Source organism: Tamandua tetradactyla, chromosome 4, assembly GCF_023851605.1.
Source record: "Tamandua tetradactyla isolate mTamTet1 chromosome 4, mTamTet1.pri, whole genome shotgun sequence".
NCBI lineage: Eukaryota > Metazoa > Chordata > Mammalia > Pilosa > Myrmecophagidae > Tamandua > Tamandua tetradactyla.
The window spans coordinates 101,234,630-101,259,737 of record NC_135330.1 but is presented as its reverse complement, the minus strand read 5'-3'; the positions used below and the strand labels follow the sequence as shown (position 1 = coordinate 101,259,737).

Sequence of the window (25,108 nt, the reverse complement as noted above, 5' to 3'; positions counted from 1 at the left end):
CTTCCTAGCTGAGAAATGCTCAACTCATCAGGCTTTCCTGAGTGAAGGTAACCTCCTAATGGTGCCATGATTTCGACATTTTTATAGGCTTGCTTTAATTTGGAAATTTTCACTTTATACTTATAACATATTAAATTCCCCCTTTTAAAAGCCATTCTGTTTCTGGTATATTGCATTCTGGCAGCGAGCAAACTAGAACAGTCATTTTCTCATTTTTAAAATACAGATAATAGTGCCATTCTGAATGCTTTGTAAGCTTTATTTTAGAAACAAAATGAGCTAGTAAATAAAAAAGCACTTCAAAAAGAGAAAAACACTATATAAGTAAAAGGGAATATTATCAATGGCTACTCATTGCTTAGTTAGGCATAATGAAGGCAATATGAGAAGTATTTTATAGACCAAAGACCAAATGTCTCAAATTGAAAATAATGTTAAAACCTTAATATTAGCCAAGTAATATATCTGAGTTCATCATATGAACATGACTTGATTCTTATATAATTAAGATGTCACACTGGTTTTCAGACATTCAAAGGATCTGAGAGACCCATCCACATATGACAACCAACAATACTTTACAACAACTGAGCACATCTTCATGATGGCCATGCTAATTCCCCCACCACCCTCACCCCGCCACCCTTTCTTTTCTCTTGTGTGATGTATGGCAGGGTCACATTTCGTTATTTTTCCATGTATCTCGTTATTGTAGCACCATTTGTTAAATTTTTGTTTGTTTTGCTTGTTTGTTTGGGTCTCCACATGGCCGGCAAGAATTCTACCACTGAACTACCCTTACACCCCCCATGATAATTCTTAATGCAAAACATGAAAAATTAAATATAGAGAAAATAAACATATAATCCTGTTGAGGAAAAATTAACGAAAAATACGAGTTAGACACAAAGCTAGGAAAAACAATTTACAGAGTAGAATAAAATAAAACAGTACAATAAGAAGGAAAAGGCAATTTCATTTTCTCTTTAAAGTGTATGAGTTTTACCCTGAAATAACTACTAAGTTCACTCAATTTGCAAAAATATTTAAGTAAGAATTTCCTAGATAATGTAGAGATATTATTTTTCCCTTCTTAGTGACTGCCTTTTTGCTCCTATGACAAACACCAATACAGTGGATTGGCTTAAACATCAGGAACTCCCTGGCTCTTAGTTTTGAGGTTAGAAGACCAAAGTTGAGGTGTCAGCAAGACAGTGCTTTCTCCCAAAGTCTGTAACACTCTGCTGCTGATGGACAGCAGATCTTGGGGGTTCCAGACTTGTAAGCCTGCTTCAGGACACAAGGTGAGGCCCTTTCCTTTCTCTTCCGGGTTTGTTGACTGCTGGGTCCAGTTGATTTCTGGCTTCCAGTGGGCTTCCCCGATCCCCAACACCTCTGACTTTTTCTATGTCTGAACTTCTTCTGTGTATAAAGGACCCCAGTATGCAGATAAAGGCCTAACCTAATTTTTCCCCTACTAGTCAGGAAGATAGCAAGAACAAAAGAAGAAAATGTGATTGCATAGCAGAGAAAATAGTTTTAGATTATACACAATTATACCCATTATGCCTAATGGGAGGGATCCAAATATCCCAAACCCATCTGTATCGGTTTGCTAAATGCTGCCAGAATGCAATTTACCAGAAATGGAATGGTTTTTAAAAAGGGAATTTATTAAGTTACAAGTTTACAGTTCTAAGGCCATAAAAATTTCCAAACTAAGGCATTCAAAAAAAGATACCTTGACTCAAGAAAGGCCAATCTGGGAAAGCATGTAGCTGGCATCTGCTGGTCCTTGTTCCCAGTTTCATTACTTCTAGCTTCTGATGCCAGTGGTTTCCTCTCTAAGCATCTGTGGGCCTTCACTTAGCTCCCCTGGCACACAAATCTGGATTCTGGCTTGCTTAGCATCTCATGGGATGGCACATGGCAACGTGTAGGTGTTTTAGTTTGTTAAACTAAACATCCCTGTGTAAGTGTTTTAGTTTGTTAAAGCTGCCAGAAAGCAATATACCAGAAACAGAACAGCTTTTAATAAGGGAATTTATTAAGTTGTAAGTTTATAGTTCTAAGGCTGTGAAAATGTCCAAATTAAGGCACCAACAAGACGTAACCTTCACTCAAGAAAGGCTGATACCATCTGGAAAAACTCTGCCAGCTGGGAGGACAACTTGATGACATCTACTGGGCTCTGGCTTCTAGACACCTCTCAGCTGGGAAGGCACATGGCAACATCTGCTAGCTTTCTCTCCTCATTTCATAAGTCTTCTTCAAGGGTGTGTTCCTTCTGCATCTCCAAAGATGGCTGTGTTGGCCATCAGCACTAAAGCTTTTTCCAAAATGGTTCCCTAGTAAGCAACCCCACCTTGAATGGGTGAAGATATATCTCCACGGAAACCACCTAATCAAAAGTACCATCTACAATTGGATGGGTCACATCTCCATGGAAAAATAAAAAGATCTCACCCAGCAATACTGAATGAGGATTAAACAACATGGCTTTTCTGGGATACAGGATAATTTCAAACCGGTACACTAGGCATCTGCTCTCTCTATAGGCATTGCAAGCATCTCCATAGGCATTCCAAGCATCTCTAATTGTCTGTATTTCTGTCCGCTCTAAAGCAACTGTTCTCCAACCATCTGCCTTTGAGTTTCTCCAAAATGTTCCCCCTAGAAACATTAGATTAGTTTAATAGATTTATTAGTAAACTAATCCAGGCCCACTTTGAATGACTGGAGTCACATCTCCATCTAATCAAAAAGCCACACGCACAATTGGGTGTGTCACACCTCCATGGAAATAATCTAACCAAAAGGTCAGGCTCACTACTGAGTGGGTTAATCTCTATGGAAACAATCTAATCAAAGGTTTTCACCCTAAACCTATTGTTTAGGGTAACCCCACAAGATTGGTCAGGATAAAAACATGGTTTTTCTGACGTACATAATAGTTTTAAACTGGCACATCATCCTTGCTGCTGGGAGGTTATAAAAAATAAATCTGATTTCCTGAACAGTAAAATAACTAAATCATAGAAGGCACCCAAAGTATATATCATTATGCAACAAAAAGAACGGAATGAAGAGGCAGGAAAATCGGAAGACCTGTGTCTTTGCAAATTAGTTGCAAAATTTGGGGCCTTAAGTTCCTTATTATAAAGCATCAGCATAGCATTTTCAAGTATTACTGCAGAGTTTTTGTTTTGTCATTGTTGTTTTTATCTTTTATCCCCCCTTTGCTCTTTACCTTCCATTCAAAGAAGACCCTTAGACTCCACTATTTCAGAGAATGGAAAGCCGTAACAGGAAAGAGAACAAAATAAGATAATTCATAGATTGTGCATTCCAAAAGATATAAAATACATATTTGAAGGCATGATTTCTGAACCAGCCATATTTTCCCCATGTTGTGCTCCTGGCCTCTGCAGCTGGAATGTTACAATGCTCTGGGCTGGAGGAAGAAGATGATCACAGATGTAGGCACTGGAAGGTACCACTGACAATGGCACTATTACCTAATCGCTAGGAAAGTGATTGAAAATTACAGAGATCAGAAAGAAGACGCCCAGTTCTTGCTTCCAGCAGCATCCAGGAAAACAAAAGGCCCCTCCGAGTTGGGGAGAAAAGCATACCATCATTGGTCAGAAACAGCTGAGTCCTGCTCAGTGATGCAGGAGGCTATTAGGAAGAAAGCTGCTTGAAACCTTCTTGGGTAAACACGAATTGGTAAACATGGGCTCACATTCTGCTGGGTATATATCAGTGTGTGGAAATGTGGGTCATAGGGCATATGTGCACTTTCCTTTTAGGAGATACCGCCACTGTTTTCCAAAGTGCTTACACAATTAATACTCCATCCAGCATGTGAGAAAATTCTATTGTTCTAAATGAGCACCTGGGAATTATGCCATTTTTTTTTACCAGAATGACCTATACACTTCACAGCACCTCTGGAGGTGGCACTGTTCCTACTGCACAAATGAATTATTCTTTAGATTATACAAAGAGACAGATTATCAATCATCTGGAAGAATGAATATCCTCGTTCTGGCACAGTACGAAAAATCCTAAATGACTGAAGCTAATATAAGGAAAGCAGAATCTCTATGGTATAAGCGTAATGTCTACAAGCAACTGCCTTATAGATTTAGAGCCTAGGATGTAGAGGAATGTAGACTCTGGTCCCCGACAGCCAGGGTTCGAATCCCAGCCCTGCCACTCTTCGAGCTGGGAGACCTTGAAGGAGCTCCCTTATCCCTAAGTAGGGAAAACATTACTCCCAACAAGGAGATGATTTGGGTCCTTGACCTCCTGTAAGGATTAATCCCAGACTTTAACCCTATCTAACCTCAAATCTCACTTTAGCCATTTACTTAAATGTAGGATAAGTTATTTAATTTCTTCATGCCTGTTTTGCTCTCCGAAAAAAAAACAATGACTTCATATAGACAGCTGTTCTAAGGACAAAAATGAGTAAATATGGATGTGGAAGAAACAAACTCCTGAGTTGGGTACAGATCCATGAAAGGCTACTTTAATTTTTCGACAAAGAACTCATGCAATATTTACAGAGAAAATGTAATTTTATAAGGCTGGCAAATTCCTACTTTTCTACAACTTAAAATGTCTTTTTGTAATAAAGGTATTTCACAAATTCCATGGTTAAACTATGGTAAGTGCTATAACTAAGCCTCACATATACAAGCCTTGTAATGAAACCACAACCTCCCAAGAAGAGCCCTGTGTTAGCCCTCAGTTTGCACTGGGAAGGGAAGGGCTCTCATGGCCCCCATCACCGCCAAGCCTTTGCCTCCCCCCTTATCCTTCTCTTGGGCTCACAGGAATGCAAACACTTCCCGGCATTCTAGTCCTCACCTTGAGCAGCCACAGGACACTCCTCTGTTCCCAAGGACTGCTATGTACCTGAGGGTCTCTCCTCTGCAGACACGGTCATAACCCACAGCCAAAGACAATCAAGGTCCACGGTCTCTACTTCGTGATTTCATTTCTATAAAACGCTTAACATGAAACCAAGCAAACGCTCTATCCTTTATACACATTTGAGGATTATGGAAGAGAAAGGTAATTTTAAAAAATCAAGTTAAACAACTATAAAAATATCTGCTTATTATTAACTGATCAGGCTACAATTTCCCCCCCCCCCCCCCCTTTTTTTGGCATGGGCAGGCTCCAGGAATCGGACCTGGGTCTCCAGCATGGCAGGCAAGAATTCTGCCACTGAGCCACCGTTGCCTGCCCCTACAATTTCCTTTAACTAATATGTAGGGTTTGGACTAGCAGAGCCTAAGATTTATTCAGCGTAACCCTTCCAGAATAATTTGACTGTCAGGTGGTTTTAGTCGTAACCATAAACATAATCATGTTAGAGTGAAAAGTTAGGAAGACATTTATTTTGGCATATTTGTATGCCAGTGTTTGCATTTTGTTTTTAAAAGCTGGCTATAACAATAACCAGTAAGATGAATTTGTATGACTACGTAAACAAATCTTTTTAGTTCTTATGTAAATTTAATTGCAGCGAATTCCTTTATAATGACGGGAAATTTATGTGCCTTGCAAATGGAACATTGGAACGTTCTGATGTGGTCACACTGTGCACTTCTGCAGTTGGTTCTGCCTCTACATGATACTAATTGGATTTCTTCCAAACTTGAGGCCATTTATGCTGTTTGTTGTCTTAAAATATTACATTTGCCAATTACCAACTAAAATCTTGAATTTGCTTCTGATTATAGTCATTATCTATACTTCAGCACTTAAACTTTTCAGTAAAAGGTCCTTCTTTTGCTATAAGTTTGCCAACTGCAAAATCCTTACCAGAGTTTTAAAAAATTAAACCGTTGAATATAAATGAATCCAGAATTCTATAAATTACTTTCTTGTTTCCAGGAAAAAGAAAACATTTAAGATAGCTACTTTTCAACCTCTTTTGAGATTATAATACATTTTTCCATTTTTATCCTGATATGGCTTTTAATATATTTTCTAAAGAGCCAGGAGAATATGGTCCTGAAGTCACACTGCCTGGAGTTGAAGCTTGTCTGCACTTATTTTTATTCATAAAATAAAAACTCTTTGATCATAACACATTTTTCTCTTTAGGATTTTGCGGCATGTTTTTATAAATGTTCAGAAACCAAACTTATAAATAGCAGGACACAAATGTTTCTTAAAAATATACAATATGTATTAAAAATATAGAACAGTAAGTGTATGGCCTAATCTGCCCATTGCTATGACATCACAGGTGCAATCACTAGTTTTCTCATTATTAATCTAAAAAATCTTAATCCCATCCACTCATTCCATACTTTTAGTTATGACAGCCATACTGTTGGCCCCTAAAGCTATGAACCAATATTTGCCTCCATGTGTCTGTACACACAGCGGAAAAACTGTTAAAAAATGGAGACAACAACTACAAGGAGAGGGCAGCCCTACCCGAATCAGCACCCTCCCCACGGGGACACCTCACCTTGGAAGCTCAGTCTGCTACAAACCTGGCCAAAGGGGCAAAGAAGCACCGTCTTCAGGCCGCACTGGGAGTCCCCCATTCCACGCTAAAGGGGACCCAACACTTTCGGAGGGATCACCCGCGCTCCCGGGGGATCTACAGGGGATTCTTCAGGGAAGCTACTGCCCACCCGTCTGACCTCTTGGGGAGGTGAGGGGAGGAACTGATTTCCCTAAGGAAGATGCCCAGATTCGGACTGAAACGTGGAGGCCACGCAGCCTCCTTCCCTCACCTCACTAGAGCCTGACTGCTGGAGCCCGGACAGACGCTCCCCGTCTCAAGACCCTAGCGTTTACCTTAGAGCCCCGCACCTCGGGGCATATGGTCAAAGTGGTGCCCCGAGCGCAGTCTCGGGAACCTCGAGGCCAGCGGGCAAGGCCTGCCTCTCTCGCCCAGCCAGCACCCGCCTCGACCTCGAGCGCTCGGCCTTGGCAACCAACAACTGTTAAAAATTAGACAGTTACAAGTCGGTACCGGAGAGTGAGCTGTGAAGGGTAAAAACCATGAGGGATGCAGAGGTGAGAACAAGGTTGGCTCCCTGGGCAGATTGTGGAGGACACTTCAGCCGGCTCCCACCCGCTCTAGCCCACCCCGCATCAGCTTCCGGCCAGCGGGTTGCCTTAGCAACCACCCAGCGCCCTCCCACAGCCCCACCCACGGGCTCGCCCCCACCGCGCCGCACGCTTCCGCCCGCCCACGCAGGCACGCCGACTTCCGTCCGCCGCCCAGCAAGACGACTTCCGCCCGCTTACCCTGCATGCTGACTTCCGCCCCAATCTTCCTGCACAGGCCCAGGGCCCGCTCGTTTACTGCCTGACTTAAAGTTACTGCAGGAAATAACTGCACTTAGAAGAATATGTTTTATATACGCTCCGCGTTTTCGTCTCAGGGGAAGACGTGTAAAATCAGTGGCTAGTCATAACGTGAAGACGCCACCCAAAGTAAGAACTGAAGCCCATTTTCAGGCAGTGCCTTGGACAGCAACAATGCCGGAGGTCCCCCGGAGACCGAGGGAGACGTGGACGCGAGGGGGGCGCGGACGCTGGAGGTGCTGGCTTGTGACTCTGCTCGCCTTGCTCCACAATGTGAGTGCTCCCGCCGGCCCGCGGCCCCAGCCCCGACCCAGGACCCGGCCTGTCCCCTAACCGTCTCCCGCTTTCCTTCTCAGGTCGAAAGTTTCTTTCAAGATCACACTGACGTCGGACCCGCGGCTGCCCTACAAAGTGTGAGTGGCTCGGCGGAGGCGGGCCGGCAGGTTTCGGGGTGGGGCCGGGGTTGGACAGGGCCTGGTGGGGTCTGGCCCAATGTCCCACCACCCTCTCCCCATCCTACGCCCTTTCGGGAACCTGCCTCGCGGGAGATGGAGAAGAGGGCTCCGGAGCCTCCTCCCTGAGTGTCTGCTCATCCCGGCACGAGATGCGGGTTGGGGCTTGAACGACGGGTTTTGCCGACCGGGACTCCCCTCGGAATTCATTTTGTGGGTGGTGGATGGGTGGGCGTGTGAACTGCGCTCTAGTTGTTGGCCGGCGTCCTTAATGCAGTAGTGCCCCATCCACCAGTGACTGGGAAGGCCTCTCACCACTTGGACCAGCTGTTAGAGGGCGTCAGGGAAGAAGTGCCAGGCCAGGCTCCTGCTTCTTATGTTAGTGACTCAAAAATCGGTTTGAACACTCGTGAGGTTATTGCAGTTGGAAGTTGCATGAAATACGACAGAGATCAGGACCTGCGTAGGATTTTAGGCATAAATAATGCATTGATACCGAGGCCTCATAGTGAATAGATAACAGCTGTTACCTGTCTCAGTTTGAACCCTGCGTCCTCTCAGCTCCAGCTCTAAAATGTCATTTTCAGTCACTCTAAGACGGATAACCATATTCTTCCCTTGCAGCTGGCTTACTGTTTCCCCTGAAGAAGTGTTTCTTCCATTCCATTGATGGCTCTGCATTTAATCTTTCACCAGTTCCCTCCCATCCCTTACCCCACCCTTTTTTCCTGTCCAGGTTAAAGTACTGGTCCTTATGTTTAAGTCTCTCTCTTGGAAACACCCTCCACTCTGGCACCCTTCTCCCTCTCTGCAACATAATTTGCTAGGTGAAACACTGACCCTGAATCCAGCCACTTGTTCTCTGTACCTAGTTAAATGCTCCTGTGGAAAATTGCACAGTCAGGCTGATGGTTATATGTAAAGTTCATGAACGTAGGCAGTGCTGTGCTGCATTTTTTCCTTATTCTCTAAAGCCTTTTTTTTTTAAAAAATTTTTGTTCATATGACCCAAAACCCCTTTCCCACTAACTCTAAAGCCACCGTAGGAAAATTCTCCCATCTTCTTTCTCATAGGCACATCTATAGACCTAACCACTCCATCTACAAACCCATAATCTCTGTGTCCTATCCTGTGACAATGGAAAACATGATGTGCTGGTTTCAGTTTGTTATGTTCTCTAGGAAAGCCATGTTTTCTTTACAATCATGTGGGGGCAGACCATTGCTTAGGGTGGAAACTTTTTTTCACTTGGGCAGACACAGGAATTGAACCCAGGTCTCCAGCATGGCAGACAAGAACTCTGCCACTGAGCCATCTTTGCACAGCCCAGGATGGAAACTTTTGATTGGGTTATTTCCATGGAGATGTAGCTCCACCTTTTCTAGGTGGCTCTTGATTAGTTTACTAGAGTCGTTTAAAGGGGAATATTTTGGAGGAAGCTTAGATCTTAGAGAACTGTTGCTTCAGAACCAACGGAAATGCAGACATTTGGAGATGCTTAGATGCTGGCAGGGAGCAGACACCTAGAGACGGACATTTGGAGATATAGAGCCCAGCAGAGTTGTCATGTGCCTTCCCATGAGATGCTAAGCTAGCCAGAACCCAGAGTTGTGACCCAGAGGAGCTGAGTGAAAGCCCACAAATGCTTAAGCGGAAACCACTGATATCAAAAGCTGGAAGCAATGAAACTGGGAGCAAGGACCAGCAGACACCAACTACGTGGCTTCCCAGGTGACAAACATTGCCCTTCTTGGCCCCATTGCATGGGGTGTGTATTGTATGTATATGTATAATCTGTGGGTATGTGCATGTAAAATACAGCACATGCACTTGTGTATGAAGGGTAGTTAATGCCGTGTTTCCTTTTAGAAGTCAGTGGTAACTTGGGTATTAGTAAAAGCATTGGCCTTCTCTAGATGCCTTAGTTTGGACATTTTTATGTCCTTAGAATTATAAACTTGTAACTTAATAAATTCTCTTTTTAAAAGCCGTTCCATTTCTGACATTGCATCCTGGCAGAATTTAGCAAACTAATACACATGATTTTACCCCTGTGAAACCCAGTTGTTCTACTTGGGCTCTACATCCCATCTGTATTAATCTTCTCATTGATTTCTCCTTCTGTACTGGATTATCTCATCGATATCTAAACGTGGCCCAGGAAGAGACAAAGAGGGAAAGAAGGCAGTGGGTGGAGTGAGACAGCATCAATATCTGTAGATGGCCTGGGATGTTGTTCCAGTTCATTTCTCATGTGGGGGTTGGGAGGCCCAGACATTGCATAGGGTGTGTCTTGTGTATATATATAATCTACAGGTATGTGCATGTAAAATGCAGCGTACGCACTTGTGTATGAAGGGTAGTTAATGCTGTGTTTCCTTTTAAAAGTCAGTGGTAACTTGGATATTAGTAAAAGCAGTTCGAAGATGTGCAGAAAAACCTCTTTAAGGTCATTTCATTTGTCAAGCGGGTAAACAGATGCGTTAGTATAGTTGAATTGGAGAAAGAGGAATGTTTCAGCTAATTCTCGATTTTTTTTAATTTGTTGCTTGGTAGTCAGTCACTATTTTTATTGGCACTGCATTACAAAAATGTTGAAATTAAGCACTCTTTTAAATATGCAGAGTGAACTAAAAATACCTTTGGCTCTTTCAGTCTGATTCCAACCTATCTCTTCAGTATTCCACCTTTTCTTGTCTACCTCTTCCTGCCACCAGGACTTAGGCAAATCCTCAGGTCCACCATTCCAAAACCTACCAGCCCTTTAGACCTACCTTGCCTTTACACATGCTCTTTTCTGTGCTTGGACTGAGTCTTGTGACCGTTCCTTGATGAACAACGTCCTTTAATCTTCAGAATTTCACCCCTGAAGATTTCTGCCTCCTTTTCCAGAGCCTTATAGCACTTTGTTCTTATTCTTTAAAACAACACTTGTCAAGTTGTGTTGTAGTTATGTTTATATGAAATACTTATTAAAAGAACAAATGATTGCCAGCACTTTACTTTAAAAATTAATTTTAATGTACAGGATAATTCCCATTTTTTCATAGAACTTGAGTGCCTGTTTTACAAAATATTAACTTGCAAACACACAGCATTAAATCTAAATAAGGTTTATGGAATCACAACTCTCAGCCCTTTTATAATTTTCAGCCACTTAGAACATTAAGAAAATGTAAGTTTCATTGTATCATTTCTGACATTTCTGTGGACTTTCTCACAACTAATAAAAGGCAGAAATTGCATTTAATGAATATCAGTATGACATCAGTTACATAACGTCAGGACATTAACAAGTCTCCAATTGTAAAGAAAGTTGAAACCCCAAGGTTTTAGAAGTTCTTTTGGGTACAGAGTTTTAGGAAAATAAATCTTAAGTCCTAAACAATTCACATGTTGTGGACATACTTGTAAAATACTATTCCCTACTTCAAGTTCTCATATTACTAGTTTATTAGATATTTTTTAAAAATAAATGGCTGTACATTTAGAATTTTGTGTTTTAAGTCTTCCTGTAAAGAAGAAAAAGGGGAAAAAAGCAGTTGATGCCGTTGTTTACTAATTTTTTTGATGGGTATAATAGAGGAGGGGCCGCCAGTTAATCTATCCATCCTTCTCTTACTGATAGTAGATTCAGTTGCTGTGGTAGGTCTTATGATGCTTATATTTAGAGATCTGCAAACAAATTGAGGAACCTGGTTATATGCGTGCAAACATTGCATAACGATAATTGCTATTGAAACTTTGAAGTAGAATATGGGTTTTGACAAATAGAGAAGCTACTAAGAGAAATGTTAGCTTGCCAGTCTCTCCTGCTGTGAAAGAGAATGTTTTCTTTTTTTAGTCATTGTAGTTATTAAAAATCTTATTGTTTAATTTTACTTCTTACTGTGCCATTAAATGTTTTCTTAGGGTATACTATCAATTTCTTTTTTTAGTTTTTAAATTGGAAAATTCATACAGATTGACCCTAGGATTGAATCGCTTGAATAAATGCTGAGTTTAACAGTGATTTTTAATGTCTGCCGTTGTACAAATCAGTTGCAAATCACACATCCCTCTCCATGATGTTGTTTCAGTTTAAATCTAGCCCTTTTCAAATGATTTGAAAGGAGGAAATCACCTCGCTGTTGGCACTTTGCCACATAAGCATATTCCTTTTTGTTGACTAGGCCTACAGCCTGAGACGGGACTTTTAGGAAGGTACAGGAGCATTTGTGAAAGTTTGTGATCTGTCCCGGGGATGCCATGGTAAAACCACTGACCTGTGGGTGAAATAACAGGAGCGTCCTTTCTCACGGTTTTGGAGGCTGGAAGTCCAAAACCATGGTGTCTGCAGGCCGTGCTTTCTATGAGTCTGCAGTGTTCTGGGGGTGGCTGTTGGTGACCCTGAACTTCACCTGTGCCTCTGACCATCCTGGATTCAGGCCCACCAGCTTCCATCTGGCCTCATCTTAACAGGGTCTTCAGAGAGCCTATGCACAGATGAGTCCACACCCACAGACTGGCATTGGGCTTAGGCGTTTCTCGGGAGGGTCGTGATTCAGTCCGTCACGTGGTTCTGTGACGCTGCCCAAGTAGTCTCCACGTAATAGGAAAATCACAGCATTTCTGCATCCAGTGAAAAGGACTTTTGACTAGAGGTAGTGACATAGACTGAGAACTAAGAATGGATTTGAGATTTGTGAATCCATCTCTGGAAACAAGCAATAGGCCATGTGGTTGACATGCTTACATACAAGTACTGAAAGTAGGTATGCATTGGTAGTTGTTAGGTAGAGCTATGGGCAGTGTCTCAGCTATAACAGCTAATGGTTTTTTACTTGTTAGTGTGAATGAATGTGTGTGATCAAATATCCAACCTTCAAACTGAAAAGACAGCCTGTCAGGTTTGCTACAATAGCTGAAATAAAGAACAAAGGACTTTTTTTAAAAATGAAAAGTTTTGGTTCTTTTCATTCTTCTTGCAGACTCAGTGTTCCTGAAAGCACCCCTTTCACCGCAGTCTTAAAGTTTGCAGCAGAAGAAGTAAGTATGGAAACCAGAACAGTCAATTTTTGATTTGACAAAATTTACCAAAACTCTTTAAACTGTGCATGAACTTTGACACCTACCCCCCCACCCACCCCGACACATACTTCCATATGGACTCATAGAAAGAATGTATGTCAAGACTTACTTATTTATGTAAGAGAATGAGTTAAACAAATGAACACATTTAATGGAACCATTGAAAGTTACAAGGATAATTTTTATTGAAATGGAAAGGTACCGATGACATGTAAATCATGTAAATTTAAGAAAATGCAGCAACATGATATCACGTGTTCTGATTTCTCATATTTTACTTGCTTTAGTTCTGGAATTACAAGTATTGTTTTAAGCTGTATTATCTGTTCCAAACTTTCCATAAGGTGCATATAGACTCTTAATGTGATAAAATGTGTTGTTTTTAAAAGTGTCCAGTTTTTAAAAAGATATTTGGGTTTTCTATTTTTAAGAAATAAAAGTTTCTCTTCTTTTCTTTTTCATCACTTGAATGAGTAACTTGTTCTGGTAGAAAGAACACTGCAAGTTGACTGAGAAGATGTAGGATCCTGTTTTAATTGTGTCATTAATTAGCTTTGTGATATAAGACAAGTCTCCCAGTTTTCTGTCTTCCTGAATTTCTTAATCTGTAAAATGGCAATTGTAATTGTCTGTCCTTTCTATCTGATTTTGAGTAAAAATATAATAGCATTTACTCAGATTTTATGGAGTTAAAAATGCTGCGTGAATACAGTGACCCAAATCCAATTTTTTGGTTTAGAATCTTCAGAAAATTTTATAATTTCAGAAAAATAATCTTAATAACTAAGAATCCCACTTAGCCCCTCATCTGCCCTGTACTTGAGGAATTAGTGAGAAGTCCGCATTGCTCACTGCCCCTTGTGACTCATTCAGAAGCAAACTGAAAAGTAAGAATGTGCTTTATAGTAAATTTTAATCTGTTCTTTATGCAAAAACATAGGTAAAAAGAAATGGGAAACAAATCTGACTATAGTATTGTCTTTATTTTTTGCTGCACAGATCACTTGCAAGAAATATTGCCTGGCCTGGGGAATATCACTTTCATGTATTCCAGATTTAGGAAGTGTATATTTACAAGCTATAATAATTATTATTGTTGTTACATATTCTATAGTTACTTTAGCAAATGTCCTTTTAAGGTGAAGGCTTTGTAATCTTGGTCTTCTAGTATGAAGATACTAACAGAAAATAAACTAACAAGCATCCCACAACCACATATATTGACTAAAGCTTCAGTATCACTTTTAATTATTAGTCGTGGGTGTTACACATCTAGATCAGGTAAAATTTTCAGGCAACAATAAGAACAAAGTTGACTTGAGAAACCAATAGCCGACAGTTTGTAAATTTAAATCTCTAGTAAAATTCTCACAATTATAAAATATCCTAACTCCTTGCTGGGAGTCAACTTAGTAATAAGTTGTCAAAGCCTGAGAAGAGCCTCTTAACAAGCTAAATTTAGACTTAGGGGATCCGAAGAAGAAAATAAACATTGAGAAGCATAAAATGTACTTAAATCCAGGAGAAAATTTGTTACTAGTGTAGGACAAAAGTAGTAGTCACTGTATTTTACATCAGTAGAGATTCTTCCCCAAATTTCAGCGTGTCCGTTGCCTCCACATTCTGGAAAAGAGAATCGTCAGCAGTTGTTTTTGTTTTTTTAAATGTTCACAAAATACATAGCTGCTGCATGGATATGATTAAGTAAATGTATAGCTTATCTTAAAATGGACATGATTTAAGAGCAAGACTCACTCAGAAAATCTGAAATGTCTTAAATTTGGGTATTTGGTCAAAATTTTACTAAGTTATATAACTATAAAAATATTTAAACTATTGTGAAATTAAAGAACGTGTTGATATTACAGGAGCTTTACTATTTAGAATATTTAAATCTTTAAAGGATATTAAATTAAGAATGTACCATATTGAGAGTAAAATTATTTGTTTATTAGGTCTTGTAAATTCTTAATTTGAAACTTGATGTTTCTTTCATAATTTAAAATAATCATTTAGTTGTTTTTCTCGGCTGTCACCATTTTAAAAGCCAAGAGCAGTGTTTCCTAATCTAGTGGTACTCCAAACCGCTAAACTCCCAAAAGAAAGAAATTCTGTGGGAGAAAAAAATGGATTCAGCAGCCAAAAAGTGTGGGGAATGCTTCATTTATTATAAACTATACTAGCAACATGAAGAGACCATTAGTTTTAACTTAGTGTTTTCCAAACTTATTTGACCACAAAACTCATCTATGATAGCTGCAAAACCTGCCTGTAACTCAGAGGTGCTTAGTATATTTGCTGGACAGTAAATTATCTAGTAATAAATGACCACCCTTCAGCAGCTGCTGACCTCTAGAGCATGAAGGGAATTCAGCGAGTTGCATGCTACCTCTCATCCTCCCGCACCTGCAAGGTGGGGTGTGCGCATCTTCACCGTCCTGGCCGCGTGGCAGGTGTCCTCTCGTCCTCCCGCACCTGCGAGGTGGGGTGTGCGCACCTTCACCGTCCCGGCCACGTGGCAGGTGGGTTGTGCGCACTTGCACCGTCCCGGCTGCTTGGCAGGTGTCCTCTCATCCTCCCGCACCTGCGGGGTGGGTTGTGCGCACCTGCACCATCCCGGCCGCGTGGCAGGTGTCCTCTCGTCCTCCCGCACCTGCGGGGTGGGGTGTGCACACCTGCACCTTCCCGGCCGCGTGGCAGGTGTCCTCTCGTCCTCCCGCACCTGTGAGGTAGGGTGTGCACACCTGCACCGTCCCGGCCGCGTGGCAGGTGTCCTCTCATCCTCCCGCACCTGTGAGGTGGGGTGTGCACACCTTCACCGTCCCAGCCGCGTGGCAGGTGTCCTCTCATCGCCATTGTTGACCTCCTCAAACCGTTTGCTGTCTGTTCCCTGTAGCTTAAGTCAGCAGATCATTGAAAGAGTATTTGAGGAGGGCCATGAGCCTTAGCTGTCACCTGGGAATCTTGACAGGAGAGCTTCTGTTTGAAACTTGCCATTTCTCTCAAGAAAATTCAGAAATATTCTAATCAATTTATTGTGCCTTTTTTGTGTGCTTATGCAAGAGAGTGAAACATGATAAAAGTGACATGTCTGATTTTGAAACAGTAAACATTCCTTGGGTTGTAGATTAACTAGCATCATTTTATGTTTGGTGGTGTGTAAAATAAGGAGCCAACAGCATGTTAGAGACAATGAAATTTAGAGTACAGAGTTGTTCTTTTAGCATAATACAAATCACAGTGCTTTATTTGATGGAATCAGTTACCCTAAAAGATAGATCACAGTTTAGAATTATAGAATAATTATATGCACCCATCTTTTATAGTTATGAAAATAACCATCTTTCATAGTTATTCTGTTTGTGTGTGTATACATATATATTATATATAGGTGTGTGTGTGTATAATGTTTATGTGTGTGTGTTTTCTTTTTCTCTTAGTTTAAAGTTCCTGCAGCAACAAGTGCAATTATTACCAATGGTAAGTGTTCTTTTTTTTTTATTTTGGGGGGTCCATGGCTCAGAGGTAAGTATTCATTTTAATATTATCTCAGAGCTGTAGAAATTGTTTAAAAGAAACCGAATTAATTAAAATTCAGTTACATAAAGCCCTAGATTTATATCATCATAAATGATATGCTTTATTGTAAACACTAAGTCAGAGTTACTGTCTGTATTTCGTTCTTTCCAATTTCTTTATTCTTTTGGTAATATTTAATATCTTGTGTTATTATACCAGATTATTACTGAAAGTAACTTTTTCTGTATTTAACAGGTTTTCTTTTTTTTAATAAAGTAAAAAAAGGTAAATGCCTTAGGATGTGGAAGTTAAGCAAGAGTATAATTTTGCTATAATTTGCTAGTTTTCCTGATTGAAAACGTTTTCTTATAGGCACGTAATAGTGAGTATTTTATTCCGTTAGGCTTATAACTTAGAATCTGAATATCGTAGATGGCAGTTGAGTATGGTGGAAGCAGCCCGAGGAGGAAATCATGAAATGGTAGGATTGGGGGCAGAGGCACCAGGGAAGACCCTGCTGTCCTTCAGTGTACAGCCACGTCTGGGTACTGGGTACTGGCCATTGGCGTGTGTGCAGGGAGGGTCATCAGCTGAGAAGATGGTCTCCTGCAGGAGCCTCGTGGAGCTTAGATGTGGCAGAATTCTTAGCAAAAACAAGTTGTGCTGTCACCTTGGGGAACTTCTCTGTTCAGAAGAAGGCTGGCTGACTTTCTGAAAAGTTGTAGGTGTAGAAATGAATACCTCTTCAGAAAGCACTCTGTAAACTTTGTGAATGTCAGTGGGACAGAAATAAATGACTTTGTGGGCTCACTGGCCTTAGACTTCTATGCCTCACAGCTATATAGAAACAGTGTGTGACATGCTCAAAGTACTTGTAGATTTTTGGCAGAAATAACAAGCATTATTTTCACTGTATTTGAACAACAGAATAAAAATTTTTCTCTGGCACGTAGTCTGGATCATTGCATCAGCATATATTCTTTTCTTGTTCAGCAAATTGTGTAAATGCAACGGAAAGTGACTAGCCGATAGAGCTTAGCTGGGTGAGTGCCACTCCTGGCCTTCTGTTTAAATTGCTAGGCTGGTGCCTGCACATGCAACAGCATGTTCTGGCAAATCCTTTCTTAATATTAATGTTAAAGCAGCATAGCTTCAGAGGCAACTTAGATAATGTTACACCTTATCTTCTAGATGGAATAGGAATAAACCCCGCACAGACTGCTGGTGAGTGTTTCCTTGAAAACTCAGTGGAATGTGGGTGGGAGTTCTATATGTTAATTGTGAATATTTAATTCATTCTGATTATACTTGATAAGATTTTAATAGGATTATAGCTAACTTGGGGGGATTCTGTTGCAGTCTTTATATGTGTCTGAGGTAATTTGTTTCATTGCATATGTCATTTATGCTTTGGGCTGTAAGCCATAGAATTAAAGGTACTAACTAATACATATAGGAAGAAGTCTGAAAGTAAGAATGTGCTATTTTAGGAGTAATTTTAACCTCCCTCATAAGTTGGTTGTGAGGTAATGCATGTAAAGTGCTTAAAATACTGCATTATTATAGTAAGCACTGAGTAGATGCCCAGCTTTTACCATGTAAAGAAGTAGTCATTTAATGACTGAAGCCCAGTCCACACTCCGACCTTTAAACTGCTGACATCATACAAATACTGATGCCGTAACAAGCAGAGTAAAGGCAGTCTTATACTTTTTAAAAAGTGGTTTTGTATTTCTTAAATGCGCCTGTTTTGCCTCACAATCTAATTAATTAAAATGCTTTGAAATTAAGCAAGCTTTAACATAATGTAACCTCAATCTTAATCAGTAGTTATTTTTAAATTATTATATTCTAAAGTACTTCTGTGTTATAATAAAATTTTATCATCTTCATAGACCTTGAGATTGAAATTCAGCCGTATAGAAAATAAAAAGGGTATTTAAAATCATAAAAGTCTTGTTATTAGTACTTTAAAGTATAATTTTGTTAAATTAAAAAGTTTATTTATTAAAAAATCCTGAGGTATTTTATTACATAGATGTATTTAAATATATTTTTTTAACTCCAGAAGTTTTTAGTAATTTATATTAATTTGAATTACTGCTTACTCTAACATCTCACCTATTCTAATGCCTTTAAAAAAATTTGAACTGTTTACAATATGAAGTATGAAGAAAATATCAGCAGGCAATTGAGCCAAAATAGGACAGGTTTCTAAACATTTTCATTTGTGGTGATTTAGATTTAATTTTTTTCTCCTGAGGTATTTTATTTTGTATTAAAGCAAGTATTCATGATTAAATGAGTTCACATCATTACCTGCTGGGTTGTTGGGTGTATCTGTTTGCATTTTCGTGGCTGGTATTCTTATTTTAAATTTCTAACATTTTCTAACATTTGTTGGTTCACATCTAAAGATGTGAGAGGAATAGGAGCAAGTCTTAAAAAGGAATTAGATTCCGGGTGGGCACTGGTGGCTCAGTGGCAGAGTTCTTGCCTGCCGTGCGGAGACCTGGGTTCGTTTCCTGGTGCCTGCGCATTTAAAAAAAAAAAAAGAGGGAATTAGGTTCTGATAATATTTAAACTTTTGAACTTAGTCTACCTTTTACTGTCTTGGTTTACTGTGTGCTGAAATTATTGGAGTGTTAAGGTAACTTTGCTTTTTAGATATCTAACTATTTTTTTGTTTGTTTAGGGAATGTTTTTCTGAAGCATGGGTCGGAACTGCGGATTATCCCTAGAGATCGCGTTGGGCGGGGTTAACACATGCCATTCGGATCCCAGGAGGATCTTCAGAATCAATATTGTATTGTTATTATTTTTTTTTCATAAAATTGAAATCAGCCTGTTTGAAATATTCTGAAAACAGCAGTACTCAGTGAAGTAAAGCCGACTATTGCCTCTGGTCCCAGGAAGGGGGGTGCCTGTAGCTCAGGCCACATGCCCCCACCCCACATTCTGCAGCTGCTAGTTCATTTGGGGAAAATGGATTGTCTGGCTGTGCTTTATATTGGAGGATGCTTCTCACAATTCCTTCTGAAAACATTTGAAAAATTAAAGTTTACTAATTTGTAATTATTTGTCTTTGGATTAAAACTTTTTTAAAAATATATGATTCATTGATGGCTGTTTGCTGACCATCACCTGACTTGCAGGGCTCATAAATAGTGCATTCCTAATTAAATGTAGTTTATGATTAGGGTCAGAGGCTTGCCAGTGAGAATTCACAACTGTTCAATAGCTATCCTTTAGTTTTGTTTGTTTGTTTTTACATTTCAAACTCCTGGATACACATAAATTTCAATTTGATATCAAAGTGCTATTTTTTTTAGCTACCCCTTGTGAATGAATTGATATCCCACACCAAGTGGTTTTAACTAACAGACTCCATTCTCTGAGTGGTGGGAACCTTTGCTGACTTATGCATTTTTAATCAATCTCTTTTAGTACCACCTATAAGAATAAAGAAGCCATTGTCTTTTTGAGGATAATAATTCTACATAGCATTCAGGAAGAGAGTATTATTTGCAGAAATCTGAAGCTCACAGCAAAGCTTAAGGAAATGCTAATTGGAAATGCTCATTTGTTTTCACTTATTAAAGACCCAGCATTTAAAGAAGAGTTAAGACAGGTGTCTCTTGAGTGAATAGGAAGCCAGGAGAGGGAAGCTGGGCATGCCCAGTGACCAGGCTATAAGGAGGAAGGCAACAACAGGTCCTGAGTGATGGGCAACACAAAGCTGAAGTCAAGGCCTCAGAAAGAGCCAACTGGGCAGACAGCTGAGGAGGTCGAGGGAAACAGCAAAACTTAGGGCATTGCCAGAAGGAGCAAAAGGCAATTAGATCAGAATATAAAGTATAGGCCTTGTCAGCAAACAGGTTTCAGAATCCTCCCAAGGGAACCCAGAGAAGGACACAGAAGGAAAGCTTTTGTTACTGTCTTGAGAAATCAGTATCAGCAAGTCCCAAAAGGAGAGAAAGAAATGAAGGCTCCAGTGCTTGAGAAGCAAAAGGCACCTGGACTTGTGGAGTCAGCACCCAGAGCGGACCTGTGCCTGTAGGCTCTGTCCAGAGCTGGAAACACAGCAGGCTTTCCATAAATATTTGCTGAACTGGTCATGAATTTCTACCTGTGTGTGTCTTCCTGTTAAAGGCCCTAGCTTCAATGGGGAAAAATTTACAAGAAAATGCAACATAATCGGCCTCTAACAAGTAGCTTTGGTATAAAAAATTAGCCAGATGTTGTTGATAATTTTGGCAGATGAACAGTAGGATTCTAAATTTTCAAAGAGAAAAGATATCTGTGTTGAGGTAGAAAAGTATACTGCTGATATTTAGAGTTTACATGTTTGGAAACTGTATAAAGCTCCCGGGTCCTTACAGGGTTGTGCCTCCCTTGAGGAGGCATGAACACCCACGCACTGAAGCTTTGGGTCAGTGTAGACCTTCTCCATGCTGTTTCTAGCACAAAAACCTGCCTGCTGGGTTACATACATCAGTTTATGGTGTCCTGTGCCACAAGTGAGTTATATGTTTTTTGTTCTTTGGTTTTGGAAATTTTATTTATAGTAAGTTCTTAACATTTTTTAAACAACGAAACATTTTGATAGTAATGTGTTCTGTAAGTTCTTATTTTGTGCCCAATATTTTGAAGTATTGTTTAATTGTAGTATTGGTACACAATACCTTATGAAAATACATTGTTATACCATAAAGTCTATTGTCTATTCTTGAATTATTTGAGCTCCTAATCAGTGCACTCACTGAGCCAATGTATGAAATATGCTGCAGAAAAATAGGGACAAAGATTATTAATGGCTGGAGTGCATAGGAATTATATACTTCCACGCCAGTATGTTTTATAGATGAAAAAAATAGAAATTGTTAAGTTTGATCGGTCCTAAACCTGGTGAAATAAAAGCACAGATTTCTGGGAACTATTTCTAAAATTCTGATTGTCTGGAATGGGGTATAAAATCTCAATAGAAAACAGCCCAGGTGATTTGCGCTGAGCAGGTAATGATAGGGCTACCTTCTTCCCTTGGGTAGGGTAACAAGTGAGCAGGGTAATTGGGATATGCTCTAGAGTCTTAGACAGTGTGCTTAATTGTCTGGTAGCTTGACTAAATGCAAAGATGCTGGGTATCTGCCTCCCCTATTCACTGGTAAAAAATCTTCCTATAAAGTTTTTCAAGTCCATGTTTTTGCATTATCATTTTAAAGAAAAGTCAGTGGAGGGAAAAGAAAACAAAGTGAGCTTCCTTTAAGCTCTAGAACCTTGAGTTATTTCTGTATTAGAAGCATTGATATACTTTAATGGAACAATACTATGTTAACTTAGTTTTTCTACAGGCTCTTTGTAAAACTGCACACACAGACACATACACACAAATATTTGCATGTGTAGTTTAGCCAAAAGAAATCTATGGAGATTACTGTTATCAAATACTTTAATGGATACTTAAGTTTCTCATTCTTCACAACAATACTAAATTATCCTGGTTTTATAGAAGAAGCAGCCTTGAAGTTGAGCTTTGAAATTTGAGCCCGTGTTTGACTTTGGAATGCGCTGCTTAGACTAAGGCAATTCTTCAGTATCCATTCTCTGCAACGTGTTAGATCTGAATTGAATTACACATTTAAAAATAAGGCTGAAATTCTTGTTTCAGAGTAGTGACTATGGGTGTGTTATGTTCATGGGTAACATTACTTACAGTACTAATGTGACTGTGATGATGGAATTCTAGGATGGGAAGTAAAAACCAAATAATGGGGTGAGTGGTGCTGCCCCAGGGATGGCCCCACATTCAGCCCTGTCGCTGATGTATGGTTTGTCTTCATACTGTTTCTCAGTTGCGAGAATGGTCCCTTGGTGGCACTCCTCCCGCCATGCGGCTGCCTGTAAGTACCTCCAGTATAGGAGTCTCTGAGCCGCCCATGAGGTTAGTGCTGAAGGAAACCATTGTTTAGACCAGGCTATTTGATTAAACCCTTGACTGAAGCAAACATTCTAGAAAAGCTAAACTTATAAAATCAGCTACGTGCGTTCTCTGGCTTGCCTAAACCAGATGCCTGGAGCTCGTGGCAGTGCTTTTCTTACCGTGTCAAGGCAGTCAAAATCCGATGGTTTCTATTTCCAGATGTCTCACAGCCAGACCCACGGTCCAGTTAAAAGCCCCATCTTCTCATCCACTATCAGAAAGGCCAGCGTTCTCTTTTCTTCTTTTACATGTCACCATTATGAGCTTGTTGGCATGAGTTCCTGTAGTTCGCACAAGTCAAAACCCTACTGAATAAAAACCTAGACTCATCATGACACATGAGGCCCTTCATGAACTGGTCTTGGTTGCAAGGGCTCTTCACCTCCACTTCAGGCTGTGCTCTGCTGAGCTGCAGCTCACAAGTGCCTCAAGCCCTGTAGTTGATACCAGCCTTCCCCACAGTCTGCCTGTCTGCCTCCAACACCCAGCACTTAGGCTCCAAGGCGAAAGCCATTGAGCCTTTCCTCACTCCCAAAGCAGAGTGAGGTATTCAGATTTCTTAGTAACCACCGCCCTTCATATGTATGTCTAATATAGCAATTATTAAATATAGAATTAAAATGTCTTGTCTCTGATCTAGACTAGAGCTTTCATAAAGGCACGAGACCATGACTACAACAAGGTTTCCAAATTGTCTTGCCCATAGTAGATACTCAATTAGTACTTTACAATTGAAAAAATATATAAAAGAAAGATTACTTTGAAAATTAGAACTGTTCGTGCATCTAACATTTCTGTAGCCAAAATATTTGATTAACTGATGTATCCATATTTTTACCATTTCTTATAAAGGAATTTGTTCTGACTCAAAAATAGACTAATCACTTTTTTAAAAAAATTCTCATGTTGAAGCAAACATATTGATTCTTAGCTATGAGCTGGGTATTCAAAGTACTTGTTCTGGTTTGCTAGCTGCCGGAATGCAACACACCAGAGATGGATTGGCTTTCAATAAAAGAGGATTTATTTGGTGAATGTATAGTTCTTTAGAGGAAAGGCAGCTAACTTTCACTTGAGGTTCATTCTTACATGGAAACGCACAGGGTGGTGTCTGCTGGCCTTCTCTCCAGGCCTCTGGGTTCCAACAACTTTCCCTGGGGTGATTCCTTTCTTTCTACAAAGGCCTGGGCCAACCTGCGAGTGCTGAGATAAGGTATGCTGAGCTGCTTGGGCTGTGCTGTGTTGTGCTCTCCCATTTAAGCACCAGCCAATTAAATCAAACATCATTTGTTGCAGCAGGCATGCCTCTTAGCCGACTGCAGATATAATCAGGAACAGATGAAATTCACATGCCATCCGCTCATGTCCACAGCAATATAACTAGGCACCTTCACCTGGCCAAGTTGACAACTGAATCTAACTACCACATGTCCGCCCCTTGTCAACTTAGCAACTATATACATCACCTTAATATTAAAGTGCAAAAAATTCTCTTATAGTTGTGGACCTATGAATCTCAAAACAAGTTATCTGGTGCCAACATGCAAAGGAGGATATTCACAGGATACAGGTTTTCATTTCCATAGGGAGAAATTGGAAGGAATACAGATGTAAAACCTTCAGGGCAAATGCCATTGGATTTCAAAGTCTGAAAGTCATTCATCCTTCAGCTTTAGAAAGCATCAGTCCCACCCTTTCCAAGGGCCTATGCAGTGACCCACCTTGTTCCGAATCAAACTCGGGGGACATTGAGGAAACCGCCTTTTTCTTGGCTTCATCCTCTCCAAACATCGGGGCCTGTACCTAGGCTCTGCCATCTCGGGCACATGCTCAACCCCTCCATGTGGTGGCAGCCAGGCTCTCCCCAGTCCCCAAGGAGTGTGGTGTACCTTTTCTAAGGCCTGAGGCTGCACAACTCTTCCACTGCAACGAGGTGAGAGATTCATCCTCGCCCTTCAGGGTAAACTCACCCTCTCCGTGTATATGGGTGGGTCCACTCTCCTGGCTGAGTTTTCTTGGCTTCAGACTCAAGCTTCCATGGTTCTCACTCTGCAAACTCCAACTTTTCCCTTTTGTGTCCCCCATTTGTCCAGATTGGCAGTGGTTCCGCCTACACCAACAGTCTCTACAAGCACTTCAGGAGTTTCTCCATCATTCTCTTCACAGTACCTCCAAAATCTTCCCCTTAGCCATCCAAAAAACCATTCCATCTTATCTGGTATTTGCAAACTGCAGCAGCACCAAACTCCTGGTATCAAATCTGTTCTAGTTTGCTAGCTGCTGGAATGCAACACTCCAGAGATGGATTGGCTTTCAATAAAAGGGGATTTAGTTAACATATAGTTCTTCAGAGGAAAGGCAGCTAACTTTCAACTGAGGTTCTTTCTTATGTGGGAAGGTACAGGGCAGTCACTGCTGGCTTTCTCTCCAGGCTTCTGGGTTCCAACAAGTTTCCCTGGGGTGATTCCTTTCTATCTCTGAAGGTCTGGGCTGAGCTGCGAGGGCTGAGATGATGTATGCTGAGCTGCTTGGGCTGTGCTACGTTAAGCTCTCATTTAAGCACCAACCAATTAAGTCAAACATCATTCATTGCAGCAGGCACACGTCCTAGCCAACTGCAGATGTAATCAGCAACAGAAGAGGTTCACGTACCATTGGTTCATGTCCACAGCAACAGAACTAGGCGCCTTCACCTGGCCAAGTTGACAACTGAATCTAACTGCCACAGTACTGAGG

At 40.5% G+C, this 25,108-nt stretch overlaps 1 protein-coding gene across 1 annotated transcript; it reads left to right on the top strand.

The window, feature by feature from the left end:
• The first annotated feature begins 7,524 nt into the window (after positions 1-7,524).
• UFM1 (ubiquitin fold modifier 1) lies at positions 7,525-19,470 on the top strand. Its single transcript, XM_077156877.1, has 6 exons — positions 7,525-7,586; positions 7,707-7,763; positions 12,774-12,831; positions 16,314-16,353; positions 17,584-17,616; positions 19,088-19,470. Exons 1-6 carry the CDS (start codon positions 7,525-7,527, stop codon positions 19,153-19,155), a joined length of 318 nt encoding a protein of 105 aa, XP_077012992.1. The 3' UTR covers positions 19,156-19,470.
• The last annotated feature ends 5,638 nt before the right edge of the window (positions 19,471-25,108 follow it).

Coding starts and splice junctions, on each gene's coding strand:
- UFM1 (XM_077156877.1), top strand. CDS start 7,525: ATGCCGGAGGTCCCCCGGAGACCGAGGGAGACGTGGACGCGAGGGGGG. Junction 16,354..17,583: donor AAGTGCAATTATTACCAATG/GTAAGTGTTCTT, acceptor CTTATCTTCTAG/ATGGAATAGGAATAAACCCC. Junction 17,617..19,087: donor AAACCCCGCACAGACTGCTG/GTGAGTGTTTCC, acceptor TTGTTTGTTTAG/GGAATGTTTTTCTGAAGCAT.